The sequence below is a fragment of the Sceloporus occidentalis genome, unplaced genomic scaffold (genome assembly GCF_023333645.1).
Source record: "Sceloporus occidentalis isolate IW3139 unplaced genomic scaffold, rSceOcc1.0.p SCAF_1, whole genome shotgun sequence".
NCBI lineage: Eukaryota > Metazoa > Chordata > Lepidosauria > Squamata > Phrynosomatidae > Sceloporus > Sceloporus occidentalis.
Window position 1 is genome coordinate 308,698,399 of NW_028316981.1, and position 13,766 is coordinate 308,712,164.

Below are 13,766 nucleotides of genomic sequence, written 5' to 3' on the forward strand. Positions count from 1 at the left end.
GACTGATATGCATAAATAGCAATCAACAATAGCAGAAAGATGTTGGTGGGTGAGAGGTCTCAATTTTACCAGACACATTTTTGACAACTCTAGCAGGCACTCTTGCATAATGAGTAAATCTTCACACAGTTGATATAAAATGCCATGCAAAGAAAGGGTTTGCTTCCCACAAGACACTGGTAGCACAACAGATAGTTTATATCCTGTCATCAAAATTCCGCAAAATGGATTGTGTATTTCTGATTTTGAAACAGGAAATGGAATATCAGCTGTGCCACTTATACATTAACACTAAACATCCAAGATGCTACAACACAATAATTCAAAGATATACGTGAAAAGAAACAAATTACTTCAGCTATATGTAGAGAACCATAAAATGACAATATGTGTACAAAAGTACCAGTGAAACACAACCAGATAGATGTTGTCCCTTTCACCACTGGTAATGTACAAGGCACGGAGAAGCTTGCTTTTGTCAGTTTATGAGCAAATGCTGAAAGGACATTTCAATTCCCAAGGTCCTATTTTTCCCCCTCTTAATTGTAGTGGTCTTCTTAATACATTCCGTTGTCTTAATGTTTGGATGTTTAATAGCTAATGAAGAAGACTTTCAAAACATATTCAGCTTTGTATGCGCACTGGTATTTCTTCCTGGACTCAAAAAAGGTGACAAGAGCATGGATGACAAGGGGAAAATCCTTAATTGGGGCACATTCAACATATCTGACATGACAGATAAAATGTACTTGTGGACAGTGCTACTACCACAAAAAGGTGAATCGAGAAATTTCCCAGATTTGGCCCACTTATATTGAGGAAATATTCAGGATCACTGTATGTGGGACCTGTACAACCACAAAACGCATTCGTTACAGAAAGTGGATACCATGTCAAAGACATGTGGGGGTCCCTCGATAAAGACAAAATATTGGTTAAAACACCAGCAACTTCATGTTTGCTCTTTTAATAACTGTCTATTGGATTCACTCAAATATGCTCATGTCCATACAGGAACCACTGTAAGAGAGAGAGACATCAGTTTTTCTCATATTAGGGCAGGGAGGATAGAGTCATGGAGTCACAGAATTGGAAGAGACCACGAGGCCCATCCAGTCCAACCCCTTGCCATGCAGGAACGCACAATCAAAGCATCCCTGATAAATAGCCACCCAGTCTCTGCTTAAAAACCTCCAAAGAAGGTGACTCTATCACTCTCCAATGGAGTGTGTTCCACTGTCGAACAGCTGTTACTGCCAGTAAGTTCCTCCTAATGTTAAGGTGCAATCTCTTTTCCTATAGCTTGCATCCATTGTTCCATGTTCTAGTCTCTGGAGCAGCAGAAAACAGGACGAACAAGAGGAGCCATTGTTGAGAACCCTTTAGGTCCAGCCAGTCAACCAATTACAAATCCACGTAACAGTCACATTGTCTAGCCCACATTTTATCAGCTTGTCTGCAAGAATGTCATGGGGGGCCTTGTCAAAGGCCTTATTGAAATCAAAGCAACATACAGTTGGCCATTCTTTATCCACCGGTTCAAGCATCCATAGCTTGAAAATATTAATAAGTAAATAAATTCCAAAAGGCAAACCTTGATTTTGCCATTTTACATAAGGGGCACCATCTCACTATCCACTGTATTTAATGGGACTTAAAACATCCACCAATTTTGGTATCCATAGGAGATCCTGGAATACCAAGGACCCACTATATTATCCCCACATGTCCTTAAAAGTAAAGGGGATCAAACCAACTCATTATTATTGTCTTGATTAACAACTGGATAAATCTCAGAGTTTACTGGCCTGCTTTGTAATCCAAGTGGGCTTGCAGGTCTGTCTGCTGCAGGCCCAAGTGCCGTAGCTAAAATGTCATGGTTGCGGGGGTGGGGGTGGGGGGTAGGGACAGGATCCAGCTTGATACAGAGATTTCCAGGTTGCATGGGAGAGTTACATAAGCCTTAGTGGAAGGCTTAGTGGAAGTGGCTGTAATCATCATATAAAAAACTGGTAAAATGTTTCCAGCCAGCTCATCGTACCCACCTGTCTCAGCATTCAGCTCCTCTAGCAGCCCTCTCGTCCTCCAAGTAGGCCCAGTGTCTTGCTTAACAACAGAACTGTTGTGCTCTTGAACTACTGCAGCAGCCAATAGATTGTCCACATTCACCACTTCTGGGTCAGAGTTTGTGTCTGAGATATCATAATGAGCCACAACTGGCGGTCCATCTGGGAAAATAAGAAAACCCACAGCTATTAGATTACAGGCATCTCGGAACACACACATGCAGACATAGAGAAATGCAGCCCATATGACTATTGTACTATCTATATCTCTAGGATTAACGCTAAAAATCAAATGAGCAAAAGTAGTGATGGAAATGGATGAATGCAAAAGAACTGTACAGCTTCATGATAATAAAAATACAAGCTGTTATAATATTAAATGAATAAATGTTTCATATCACATGTAAGAGATGACTGCCTGGAACATCATGCTAAAAAGAATAAGGTTTATATCTCACAAGAAGTACAAAGCTATAGATCTCTAAATGTGTCATTGGTCTACACTGTGCAAGCAGGCCAGATTTGCCTAACATGTCCCTAGTAGCCAAAATTTGCATTTCTGAACTTTTGAATAACTTCAAAAATTGAAGATATGAGTGTGAAAAAAGTGATGTGTACTCAATCTCTTGTTCAGATAGACCTGCAAACAAATTTCCCCTGAATTAAAATTAAAGATTCTCATCACTAGACTAAAATAGTTTGTCTAAGAAGCATCCCCTAATCTCAAAAGTGTCTGGCATTTTTTCACAAGTTATGGGTCTGGGCATCTCTCCTAGCTGAAAAGAAGCATGTATAGATATCTAGAACAGATAATCTGATGTGGACAACCTAAATCTTTTTTTCCTAATGTGCCAGGGACTGGTATCATGTATGTTCCCAACGGCTACAACTGAAGGTTGGTTTTTTCTTTTTAATTCTTGGAAATTGGCCACGGACTGACAGGTAATGGTTCACAAATTGTCTGAGTAGCACTTATCTAGATAGTCAAGAGTCAGATTCCTTTGGAACCAGTTTGTTCTGTCATGTGTACATTGTAAGTAATTCAATCACACCTAATGCAGAGTTTAGGAAAAAATACCCACTTCAGTCAAGGCTGATCAAAAGACAACATGAACAGAACTGGGAATCACACACACACACAATAGCAACAGCAATAGCAAATACATTTCTATAGCGCTTATCAGTGCACTCAAGCACTCCCTAAGTGGTTTACAATATGTAAGTTAACTACACTCGACACGCTGGCTACTCATTTTAGCAACCTCGGAAGGATGCAAGCCTGAGTCAAGCCTGAGCCCCTGGCTGATACTGAACTCACAACCTTATGGTTTGTGAATGAGTGGCTGTAGTACAGGCATTTAACCGCTGTGCCACCAGGGCTAACAGAATACTTATATAAGTGGATTTTTTGGACTCTTTATTTAATTTTCACAGCATAGAGTTTTGAAATTGTTGTGATTGTTTAAGCCTCACTTAGGCATTTGGCCAAGGTAAAAACAAAGCCAGGCAAGGGAGCTTGATGTGCATAAAGAGCATCAAATTGAGTTTAATATAGCAAACCAATTGCAAGGATGCTCTCTTTTGCTCAAGTAAAAGATACCTCATCCCACAAAAGAAATCCAGGAATCTTACAATTCTGCTTATGCTGTCAAATTCTACGCTACACAGAGAACAAGCATTGCAGATTTCTAAATCTTCTATCCAATCTTATAAAGGGTTATAGCTTGCTGCTTTGTTTTTTTAAATGAGAAGGGAAATCGTTTTGGCAAATTAAATTTGGGAAAAAAGTTTTACATGATTTATTTGTGAACTTATAACAAATAAGGATGACTCTTCTATTTCAACTCGCTTAAACAGAGACACTAAAAAATGGCATGCAATTCTTTTCAAAATTAAAGTAGTATGTTTTTGTTGCTAGGCGAGGCAAGAAGGGAAAAATAACTCCAAGTGAAATAAAATCAAAGTAAAACATGCCTGTTCTCAATAAAGATTTGGTGGGGTTTTTTTTTGTTTTTTTTTTTTTGGTAACTTAGATATTTTCCATGTAAACAGAAAGAGTAGAGAGGGAGACTTCTCAGAAAAAGTGGTAAATCAGGATACACTGAAAAACCAATGGCTTAGTTCAGACAAGACAAAATCATGGCATGGCTTCAGAAATCTACTCCATGCTCACTCCCCAGAGCACTTCAATGTTCCTGAGAATAATAATTTGCCCTGAGGTTTAAATTCAGCAAACCATGGGTACTATTAATCATAGTTTATCTTCAAACCACAATCAGAAGTCAATGTTTGAAGAGGAGGATTATAACTGTAGTTTGGAGATATATCATAGAAAGAGCAGTCACCAAAGTTTCCCCAATACAGATAATACAACCCATGGTTCCCACAAAGTTAGAATTGCAGGAGGGAATTGGTATATGGAAACACAGAACAGTTGTGACTACCAAACCATGGTTTTTCCATAATACTTGAGCTAATCCAATATCCAAAACTCCATTATTTCAGAATCAATCGTTAAGACCAAGAAAAACATTGATAGTATCCCTTCGTTATTTTATGAACTGGAGATCCATCTGCAGGAGCAATAACCTGAACTGCTCTCAACCTTTGTATAATCTTAATAGTTTTATTTTAAATACTCTTGATGTCCCACCCACCCTCTGAATAAGACATCTCCTCACATGTCTGTCTAAGTTCTACAACTCCTCTCAGCTTTCAGTGTCTGTTGCCTTGATCTCTCACTGACAGACCTCTCCTTCCTATGTCTGTCTCCTTCCCGTTTAAAGTCTTCTAAGCTACTGACTTGCATCTCAGGCCACTGAATTGTACACCTTAATGGTAAGAGCTTGGATAAGTTACTTTTTTGGACTGTGGCTCCCAGAGGACTCTACCCCAGCTAGTATGCCATTGGGAATTCTGGGAATTACAGTCCAAAAAGCAGTGGGGACAGACCTTTTTCCAAGCTCTGTTTAATATATAATTGTTCCCCTCCTGCAGGTCACATAACACCACCATGGAAATACTGAGACAGGAAACCCAATGCACTGTCAAGAGAAATGGCTCTCATTCTATTCTACAATGGAATATAAAAACAATCTTAAAGAAGCTAAGGGGATTTGAGAATGGATTATAATGCCTGGTATATCATTTCCTTGTATAAGAGATTCCCAAGCAACCCCAAATAAAAGATATCATGGCATGAAGCTTGAAAATACTTCTGCACAGCATTTTGGAGAACCATGGACAGTACTGGTGCTGACTCAATACAAAGGCACCTCTTATTTTACACGTAGGAGCTGTTAGCTCCCATACCTAAAAACAACAACAACTGTGTTATAACCAGTGGCAGTATAGAAATGTGCTCCATTATGTGATTAATGTCAAAGTCAACAGCCAACCAGATGTTCCCAGAAAGCCCCAAAGAAGGGCATGAAGATAAAAGACTTTCTCACCAGCCCACCCAACTTAGAAACTTGTATTTGGAGACACACTGCCTCTAAATATTGAAGTTCCATTTAGCTATCAAGCTGAAACACTGCCAAGAGCTTAGACATTGCTACCAACAGGAATCTGGAAATGTTTAGATCTAGGTTTTTAAAAACAAAATGGTTGACTCAGCAAGAAAGTTTATTGTTAAAAGATGCACTTAAATCAGTTTTGCAATTCCAGTAAAGAAACATATAAATTAAGAAGAAATCTGTATCAAATAGCAACTGTTTCCTGAAACAAGGTTAGAATTCCAGAAAGTAAGACAGACAGAACTTAAAAAGATAAATGAGTGGTTAAATACTGGCATGATCAAGGGGAAAATGAGCCAGCATTAAACGCTGATGACTGTGTAAAGGAGAGAGAAATCCTGAAAAATTTTGACATTTGCTATTCAAAACACAGTTACAGGTAATGACAATTTGGTAATAGCGGTAAGGCAGAGAACAGGTGTTCTCAACTAATTATAATGCAGACTTTAAGAGTGGTATTTTTTTTCTCCCCACAACAAAATCATCAGAGTTCAGTGCAACTTGGTATCAACTGACAACACATAGTCAATAAAAAAAAGTTTTGAGTGCAGAAGATACGAGGGTCAAGTACAATATTGACTGTTTATTAACTAACCAATTAAGAAGCTGCTCATAATTCCTTTTATCAGTTTTCACACAGATTTACTTTAATTATTAGCAATATTGTCAAAAGCAGATTCAATTGAGTCTAGATAAGGACAGGTTGCTTACCTGTAACTGGTTCTTCAAGTGGTCTTCTGTGCCCTCGTACAAACGGCCTGCACAGGGACCTTCATGCCTGCACAGGAACCTAATCGGAATGTTCTAGAGATGAGTAGCTTGGCAGTAACACCTTCCCTATTTACTACACATTTTCTAAGACCATCAAATTAGCCCCCTCAGTTTCAGTCTGTCAGAGAGTAAATAGGAACCTGAACCAGGGAGGAGGTAGGGCAGGTTGTGTGAAGGCACAGATGACCACAGTTACAGGTAAGCAACCTGTCCTCCATGGTCTCTGTACCTCAAACAAATAGGTGACTATGAAGCTTTCCAGAAATGGTGGGCCCTCCATAACAAATCAACAACCAGTTTGAATGTTGGAAAGTAGCTGTACGTTGAACACAGAAGGCTAATGCTTGGTGAAAACAATGGAGCACCCTTTCTAGAGTTGATGATGGCAGCAAGTAGAAGATAGCAATGTCTTAATTCAAATGAAATGGAGAGAACATCTTTGGAAGAAAAAGTAATGTCCAGACAGAGGAAGACTTTGTCATGGTGAAAGAAAAGGAAAGATTCATCACACTGATGGGTTCTAAGTTCACTCACTCATCTTACGGAAGTGATAGTGGCAAGAAAGACTACCATCAGGGTATGGAGATGTTTGTCTACACATGCAAGAGGCTCAGAAGGTTTGTGCATTAATTGTGATAGGACCAGTGACAGAAACCAGGGTGAAGCTAATGGGTAGAGATATGTTAAATCCTGGTGGCGCAAGTGGTTAAATGCCAGTACTGCAGCCACAAGGTTGTTAATTCAGTCCCAGGGCTTCAAGGCTGACTCAGCCTTCCATCCTTATGTAGGCCAGTAAAATGAGTACCCAGCTTGTTGGGGGCAATTGGCTTACAGGTTGTAAACCACTTAGAGAGTGCTGAGTTCACTGATAAGTGGTATAGAAATGTAAATGCTATTGTTATAGATCTTTGAGAAATCTCTTCACTACCAGATAGAAAAATAGAGTAATAGAAGATGGGAGACACTGACTGATGGGCTATAATTGCAGTTAAATATACTGTGAGTGAGGAAAATGCAAGACCCTGTTCTCAAAGGTGTAGTAAAAAGCTGAGGAGAACAAGGTGGAAGGTAAGTGCGAAACAATCTAGAACAACTTCGGTATTCAATACACAGAGAACATCATGAAAAGTTATAGTAGGCAAACTCGTGGTAATTATAACAATCTCGATACAAAACTGAATAAGAATGATATGATCTGGGAGGTTTTCTCCATAGATGTTCTTGCCTGTATTGGTCCATGCAAGGCACTGATGCATAGGGCAAGTCTTCTTAGTACCAATGATCTCAATAAGAAGGGTCAGAAGACACATAGGAACAGTTCTGTCCAGAAAAGAGATCTGCCCCATCTTGGAGATGGTGGAAGTGCTCTGTGTCTAGGAGAGTCACAATGCAAAGGTGAAGTAACAGTGTGGGTTTCAGAAGCAGTATGAGGAGAAGACGAAGGCTGTGGAGCAGATAGGTTCTTTTCAAGACGTTCTTCAACATCTTGCATAAAGAGAGGCTGGAGATCAGTTGTGATTGGTACTGATGGCCTGTTAAGCAAGACACTGGGCCTACTTGGAGGACGAGAGGGCTGCTAGAGGAGCTGAATGCTGAGACAGGTGGGTACGACGAGCTGGCTGGAAACATTTTACCAGTTTTTTATGTGATGATTACAGCCACTTCCACTAAACCTTCCACTAAGGCTTATGTAACTCTCCCATGCAACCTGGAAATCTCTTTGTATCAAGCTGGATCCTGTCCCTACCCCCCCCCCCCCCCGAATGACTTAGAACAATTAGTGTCAAATCATCTTGTGTGGTCAAATCTAGAGAAGTGGCTGGTGCTGACACAGAAAGTTGGTTTGAATGTTTATGTTTCTTCTCTTTAAGTTTGGAGTTCTTCTTCATCTTCTGTTCAGATTGTCTTGACTGGTGAGATCCCCTTTTTTTACCTAGGTTCAGACAGAAAGGCCTTCGATTCATGTGCTGGAGAAGCCAGAGGTAAAGAATCCCCTGCTTATCAATACAGCAGTAGTTGATGGGGCCAACACCAGAGACTGTTAAGATGTGGATGGTTAGTAGTAGCCTAGTCTGCAACTTGAAGTGACTGCTCCCAACAGTAAAGCTTTGAGAAGTGAAGCCTCTACAAATAAAACACTGTTGAACCAAGTGTCCTTCACTAAGTAAAGACACTCAGAATGCCCATAAGACAAAGAAACAATTAGTCCATGGGTGAAACAAAGCTTAAAGGGAGAAGCTGAGATAAGTAGCTAAAGTAGAAAGGGAGGAAGTTACTCAGCCATGCAGGGAATAAATAGAGGTTCCTCTGGATGAAGAGTAACTGACAGGAGCTTGGCAGTCTTGGACATATGCAATAACAGGGAGGGGACAAGGTTCCCACCAAGCTACTCAGCTCTACAACATTCTGAATGCATCCCTGCACAAGCATGAAAACCCGTTTGTGTGCAGCACAGAGACCATGAAGAAGTGTCTACTTAGAAAACAATATGAGTAAAGTCAAAATTGTACCACTCCTACATGTATAATCATGCAAAAAAGTATAATAAATGTATATACATGCAGAGTGATATTCTTATCACCTACCCAGAGAATAACTTGGGTGAAAGTCTTCATCAGTAGGAAATACAAGCATAAACTTGCTATCTGTAGCTCCAACTCTTGTATCTTCCACACATCCAAAGAGCATACCTTATAACTTAGCTTAAATTTAGCATACATCAGACAAGTGGTAGTTTGCATGCTGAACAATAATAAACAGTTGTCAAGTAAAGAAAAACAAGTCAGGATTATCCTTCCAAGGTTAATTTTAAACAAGAAACAGAAAAAGAAACTGGTGTTAAGTCGAATGCCTTCCATTTGTCAACAGAAATGTTATAAAGTAGGCCCTCCTTATCCACAGATTTTTTTCCATGGATTCAAGCATCCACAGCTTGAAAATATTAAAAAAAGTATAAATTTCAAATAGCAAATGTTGACTTTGCCATTTTATAAAAGGGACACCATTTTGCTATGCCACTGTATTTAATGGAACTTGAGCATCCACAGATTTTGTTATCCATGGGGGGTCCTGGAACCAAATCCCGTCGGATAACAAGGGCCCACTGCATGTTGCATTTGGCATGTAGAGAGATCTTGTAGCACCTTTGAGATTAACTGAAAGAAAGCTCACGCTGCCAACTTCATTTTTCAGTTAAATCTCAAAGGCACAACAAGATCTCTCTACATATTGATTCTACAGATTTAACATGGCTATATCTCTCTGAATATTGCATTTAGGTTCAACTTTCAAATGCAAGTTGGAAAAGGGAAAATTACTGTGCCTATTTGAATTCAGTTAACCCCAACAACAGCCTGGTCAAAGAGCAAATTGAACAGACCATGGGTAGTGGAATGGGAGATAGGCAGGTAGATTCTTGGGACATAATTTACCAAGAAGTTCTTCTGTTCAGGCACCAGTGGAGTGAACAGGAGCTATGCAATAACTGGGTTCAAGGTTATCTACGAAAACTTCCTGGTGGAAATAGCCCTTTGTTAACTGAGGTGTACATAAATGCAGGGCATTTTTATGTTTTCTACATCACAAACTGCAATCCTATGCATGCTTTTCCTTGAGTAAGTTCCACTCAACACATTACGGCTTGCTTCTGAGTAAACAGGCACTGCAGTGTTTAATCAGTTAGAAGGGACTGAAAGTAGTACAACTCCTGCCATGCAAGAATACACAAATCAGGCATTCTCTGAAAATGGCCATCTGGAAATGAGAATGAGCACAAAATAAACACAGGGATGAGGGAAAAATAGGTTTAAAATTACAGAGGCCTACTAAAGATTGTAGCTGTTTTTAATGCATTTTTGGGTGCTGAATTTGAAAAACAGAAACAAATGTCATACCACACAGTTTTTTTCACAAATTCATTATTTTTATCAATTCAGTTCTTACACAGATTTGATTAAGTGTGGGTGCTGATGTTCCAATATGATTTCTTTTAGTGCTTTTGAAGAAATTTGTCTTTCACATCAGAAAATGAAGGTATTTTGAAATTCTGTTAAAAGTATTTACCCCCTTTCTTACTCTTTGCAGGACATTTTTTTTTGTAGGAACATTTTATTCAGTCACATATTACAACACAGAAACATCAAAGCAAGTTGTGAAAAAACTGTATGCGATGGAGCAAATCTGAAGTCATTTTTGGATGCAGAATACCAAAATTGCGATGAACATCAGCACACATTTTAAAAAAGTTTTTATGACTTTCAATTTTGCAGATCTATGTTATCTATAGGGGGGAAATTATCACAAAAACATTAGAGGAATCCTGATTGATCACTTCTAAGTCCAATGGTGGCTTCCATGTCATTGGAATAGTGAGTCTACGGTGGGATTTAATTTGAACTTTAAAGATGTCCAAGGAGATGCTCTCTATCCTCCAAATAGTCACTGATCTAATCCAGCATTCTAGTCCAGCAGCTTACTAAAAAGCCACTGGTATAACCCAGCACCCTACCTCTCAGTGGCCAGCTACAGTACTCACAGAAACACATGAGCAAAACTGAATTAAAGACTATATTGTTTAGAGAAGCATTCCCAGAGGTGAGCCCCCTCTGACCCAGGAAGCCTCCTTCTAACCATCCATCAAGAAGCCAAGCCCTTCCTCCAGTCCATCTGCCTTGGTCCAGGCCTCGGAGGTGGAGAAGATCTGCTGGACCTGATCCTATTCCCCACCACCATTCCCTTCTCCTTTTGTGTCGTGTCTTTTAGATTGTAAGCCTGAGGGCAGGGAACCGTCTGACTAAAAAATTTATGTACAGCGCTGTGTAAATTTACAGCGCTTTATAAATAAAGGTTAATAATAATAATGAGCAGAGTGTGGAAGCCATAATTCTCTGCCTCCCACTACTGCTTGCCAACAAGGAGCATCCAGTGGCATGCTGCTCCAAACAGAGGAGGCTCCATGGCAATTGTGACTGATTCTCTATGAGCTTGTCTAATCACCCCAACTACTGGAGCATGCTGGCTGGAGTTTATGAAAACTGTATTTCAAAACTTCTGCCTACCCTAGATTTATCTTATAAATTCTTGTAGATTCAATTTCACTCACAGTAAATTCTCTTTCACACTAAGAACAAATTATCTGAGCTTCTCCAACAACAAGGAAAGGAGAAGGTAAAGGGAAGAAAGATATAAGCAGCCACCCTTCTCAGGCAACAGAGTAACATCAGAGCATAGGGTACAATCTAGCAGCCCAGCATTTGCTTTACAGACTATAACTGCTGAGGGGGAAGGCAAAAGCCTGAAGAGTGGACTAGTCTTATTGGTGCCCCTCAATCTGCTGAAGTATATTGGGTAGTTTATACACATTTTGATCATACTTCATTTGGTAGGAAATAAGTCTCCTTATTAAAGGAAGGCTCAAACGGAAGGAAGGAAGGAAGGAAGGAAGGAAGGAAGGAAGGAAGGAAGGACTCAAAAGGTCTACCTCTCACTCAAGGAAACAAAGTGATAGTTACTGCTGAGACAGGAAGCTTCTTAAGACTTAAACAAGACTTCTAGTTCCAACAGGAGCCGAGTAGCAGGTTACTCAATTATAATGGAAGATTGGAAGGTGATGAGAGAAAATGGAGATGTACAGATTTGGAGAGGGAAACTGAATGTGCAGCAAGTATCATCTAGACTGGTAGATTTTAAAATAAACCCCATTGAAAAAGTGCTTCTTTAAATTTGTATTGTAATAAGCATTTTATTAATAGCTATATTAATTCTAGGTTACAGTAGTTACATTTTTAAATTTACAGAGTTTTGCAAATGATACACATTCATAAATACAATAAAATAATAGCATAACCATGTTCCTTCTAAAATTATAACGTCAAAAGGATAGTAGGACAAATAAACATTTCTTCATAATTTGCCCTTTGTATCACATGGCTTTCTCCCCCCACACTGGGAGTTGGGGAAAGAGGGAGTTATACATTTGGTACATATACAGTAGATAATTTGCACTTGCTCAATGGCATGTATTAAACACCAAACCAAAATAGGTACGCATGTATGTATGCATATATATGATGAGATGCAAATCAATTGCCCCATTCTTTGAATCACTAAAAACTAAATCAAAGTTTGCGAGCTCCTATTAATTCAATGGCATTCAAATAAATTAGCCAGAAAAATAATTCTCTCTACAGTCATGAGAGGCAGGGTATATTGCAGTGATCCTAGGAAACTAAATTGAGAAGATGAGGCAAGGCATCATGTCCGGCTTGTAACAGACCAGTCTAGCAAATGGAAAATGCCACTTTGCTTTCACGTCAAACCTGCGAGGACAAAAATATAGCAGAGAAACTGTTGCAGGAAGATTACACAGGAAGGTTAAAGAAATGACTTCTGAGCTAATTCCATGGGTTATGTGAAGAAATAACCAAATTTCATAATTTACTTTTTTATTGCATCAAGTTTGCAACATTTAAGAGAGGGAAAGCCCTGAGCTTTTAAAGGCTGACATGATATTTGTGTGCATTTTGCCATAAGGGTCAAGGAAGACATATAGGTCTCTTATTTTTCAACCATGGTTAAGATTGGGAGTGTCCCTCAGAAATCTGAGCTATTATCTCCCTTTTCAAAGCTAACTCTGCACAGCCCTGGGCCCATTGCTTTTGTGTGCCTAGTTAACTTTAAACAAAATTGAAACTGTAGTGGCACTTAGCTTTAGCTTTCATGCTGAAGTAACAATAAATCATGATCAATGCTTAAAAGAGAAAGAGAGGGAGGAAGTGAAGATGAGAAAAAAAACATGCATGCCTGAGGGCAGGTCTACACTGGCCAGAATACTCTAGACTGCCGCCAGAGTAATCTGCTCCCGAAGATGCCCTGAATTCCCCATTACCTCTGCATTCTGGAATGACACCAGGCAGCCATCTACACACACATCCCGCTGTGTTGCCCAGCACCACGAGTCACTTCCTCCGAGGTTGAAAGTGAAGGGCCCAGCATCGGTCAAATGGCCGGGAACCTTGTTGTGACCTCAGAAGGAGTGACATGTGCCAGTGGTGTAACTGTAAATAGCCACTCGGCGTTGCTTCAGAGAACTCTGGATTTTCCTGTAAAATCTGAAGCAAAAAGTAAGTAATTGTACACTGCAGGGACAGACTGGATTTGATGCAGAACTGCCCTCACACTGTGAAGACAGACTGTAATCAAACTGGGGCTTTGGCCCTGTGTTGTGAAGACAGGGCAACATGAAGGCAGGGGGGAAACCAGTTTAAATGGCTCAAATAGACATACCCTGAGAGGCATTTCTGACCTCTTGAATGATGGTGAAAAGATTAAGAAATGTTACATCTAGTGGTCCTAATTAGTTGGAATCCAGTTTTTAATGGGTTTTTCCTTGTACATATTTAGACCTCCAGTA

The 13,766-nt window shown here is 39.7% G+C and overlaps 1 protein-coding gene across 3 annotated transcripts in view; it reads right to left on the reverse strand.

Moving 5' to 3' along the window:
- LOC149324218 (protein ARK2N-like) overlaps positions 1-13,766 on the reverse strand; it is a 69,020-nt gene that overhangs the window by 3,736 nt on the left and 51,518 nt on the right. For all 3 annotated transcript variants that reach the window (XM_089497805.1, XM_089497795.1, XM_089497800.1), the window contains exon 4: positions 2,046-2,228. In XM_089497805.1, coding sequence (XP_089353931.1) covers positions 2,046-2,228 — 183 coding nt within the window. The remainder of the gene's footprint in view (positions 1-2,045; positions 2,229-13,766) is intronic.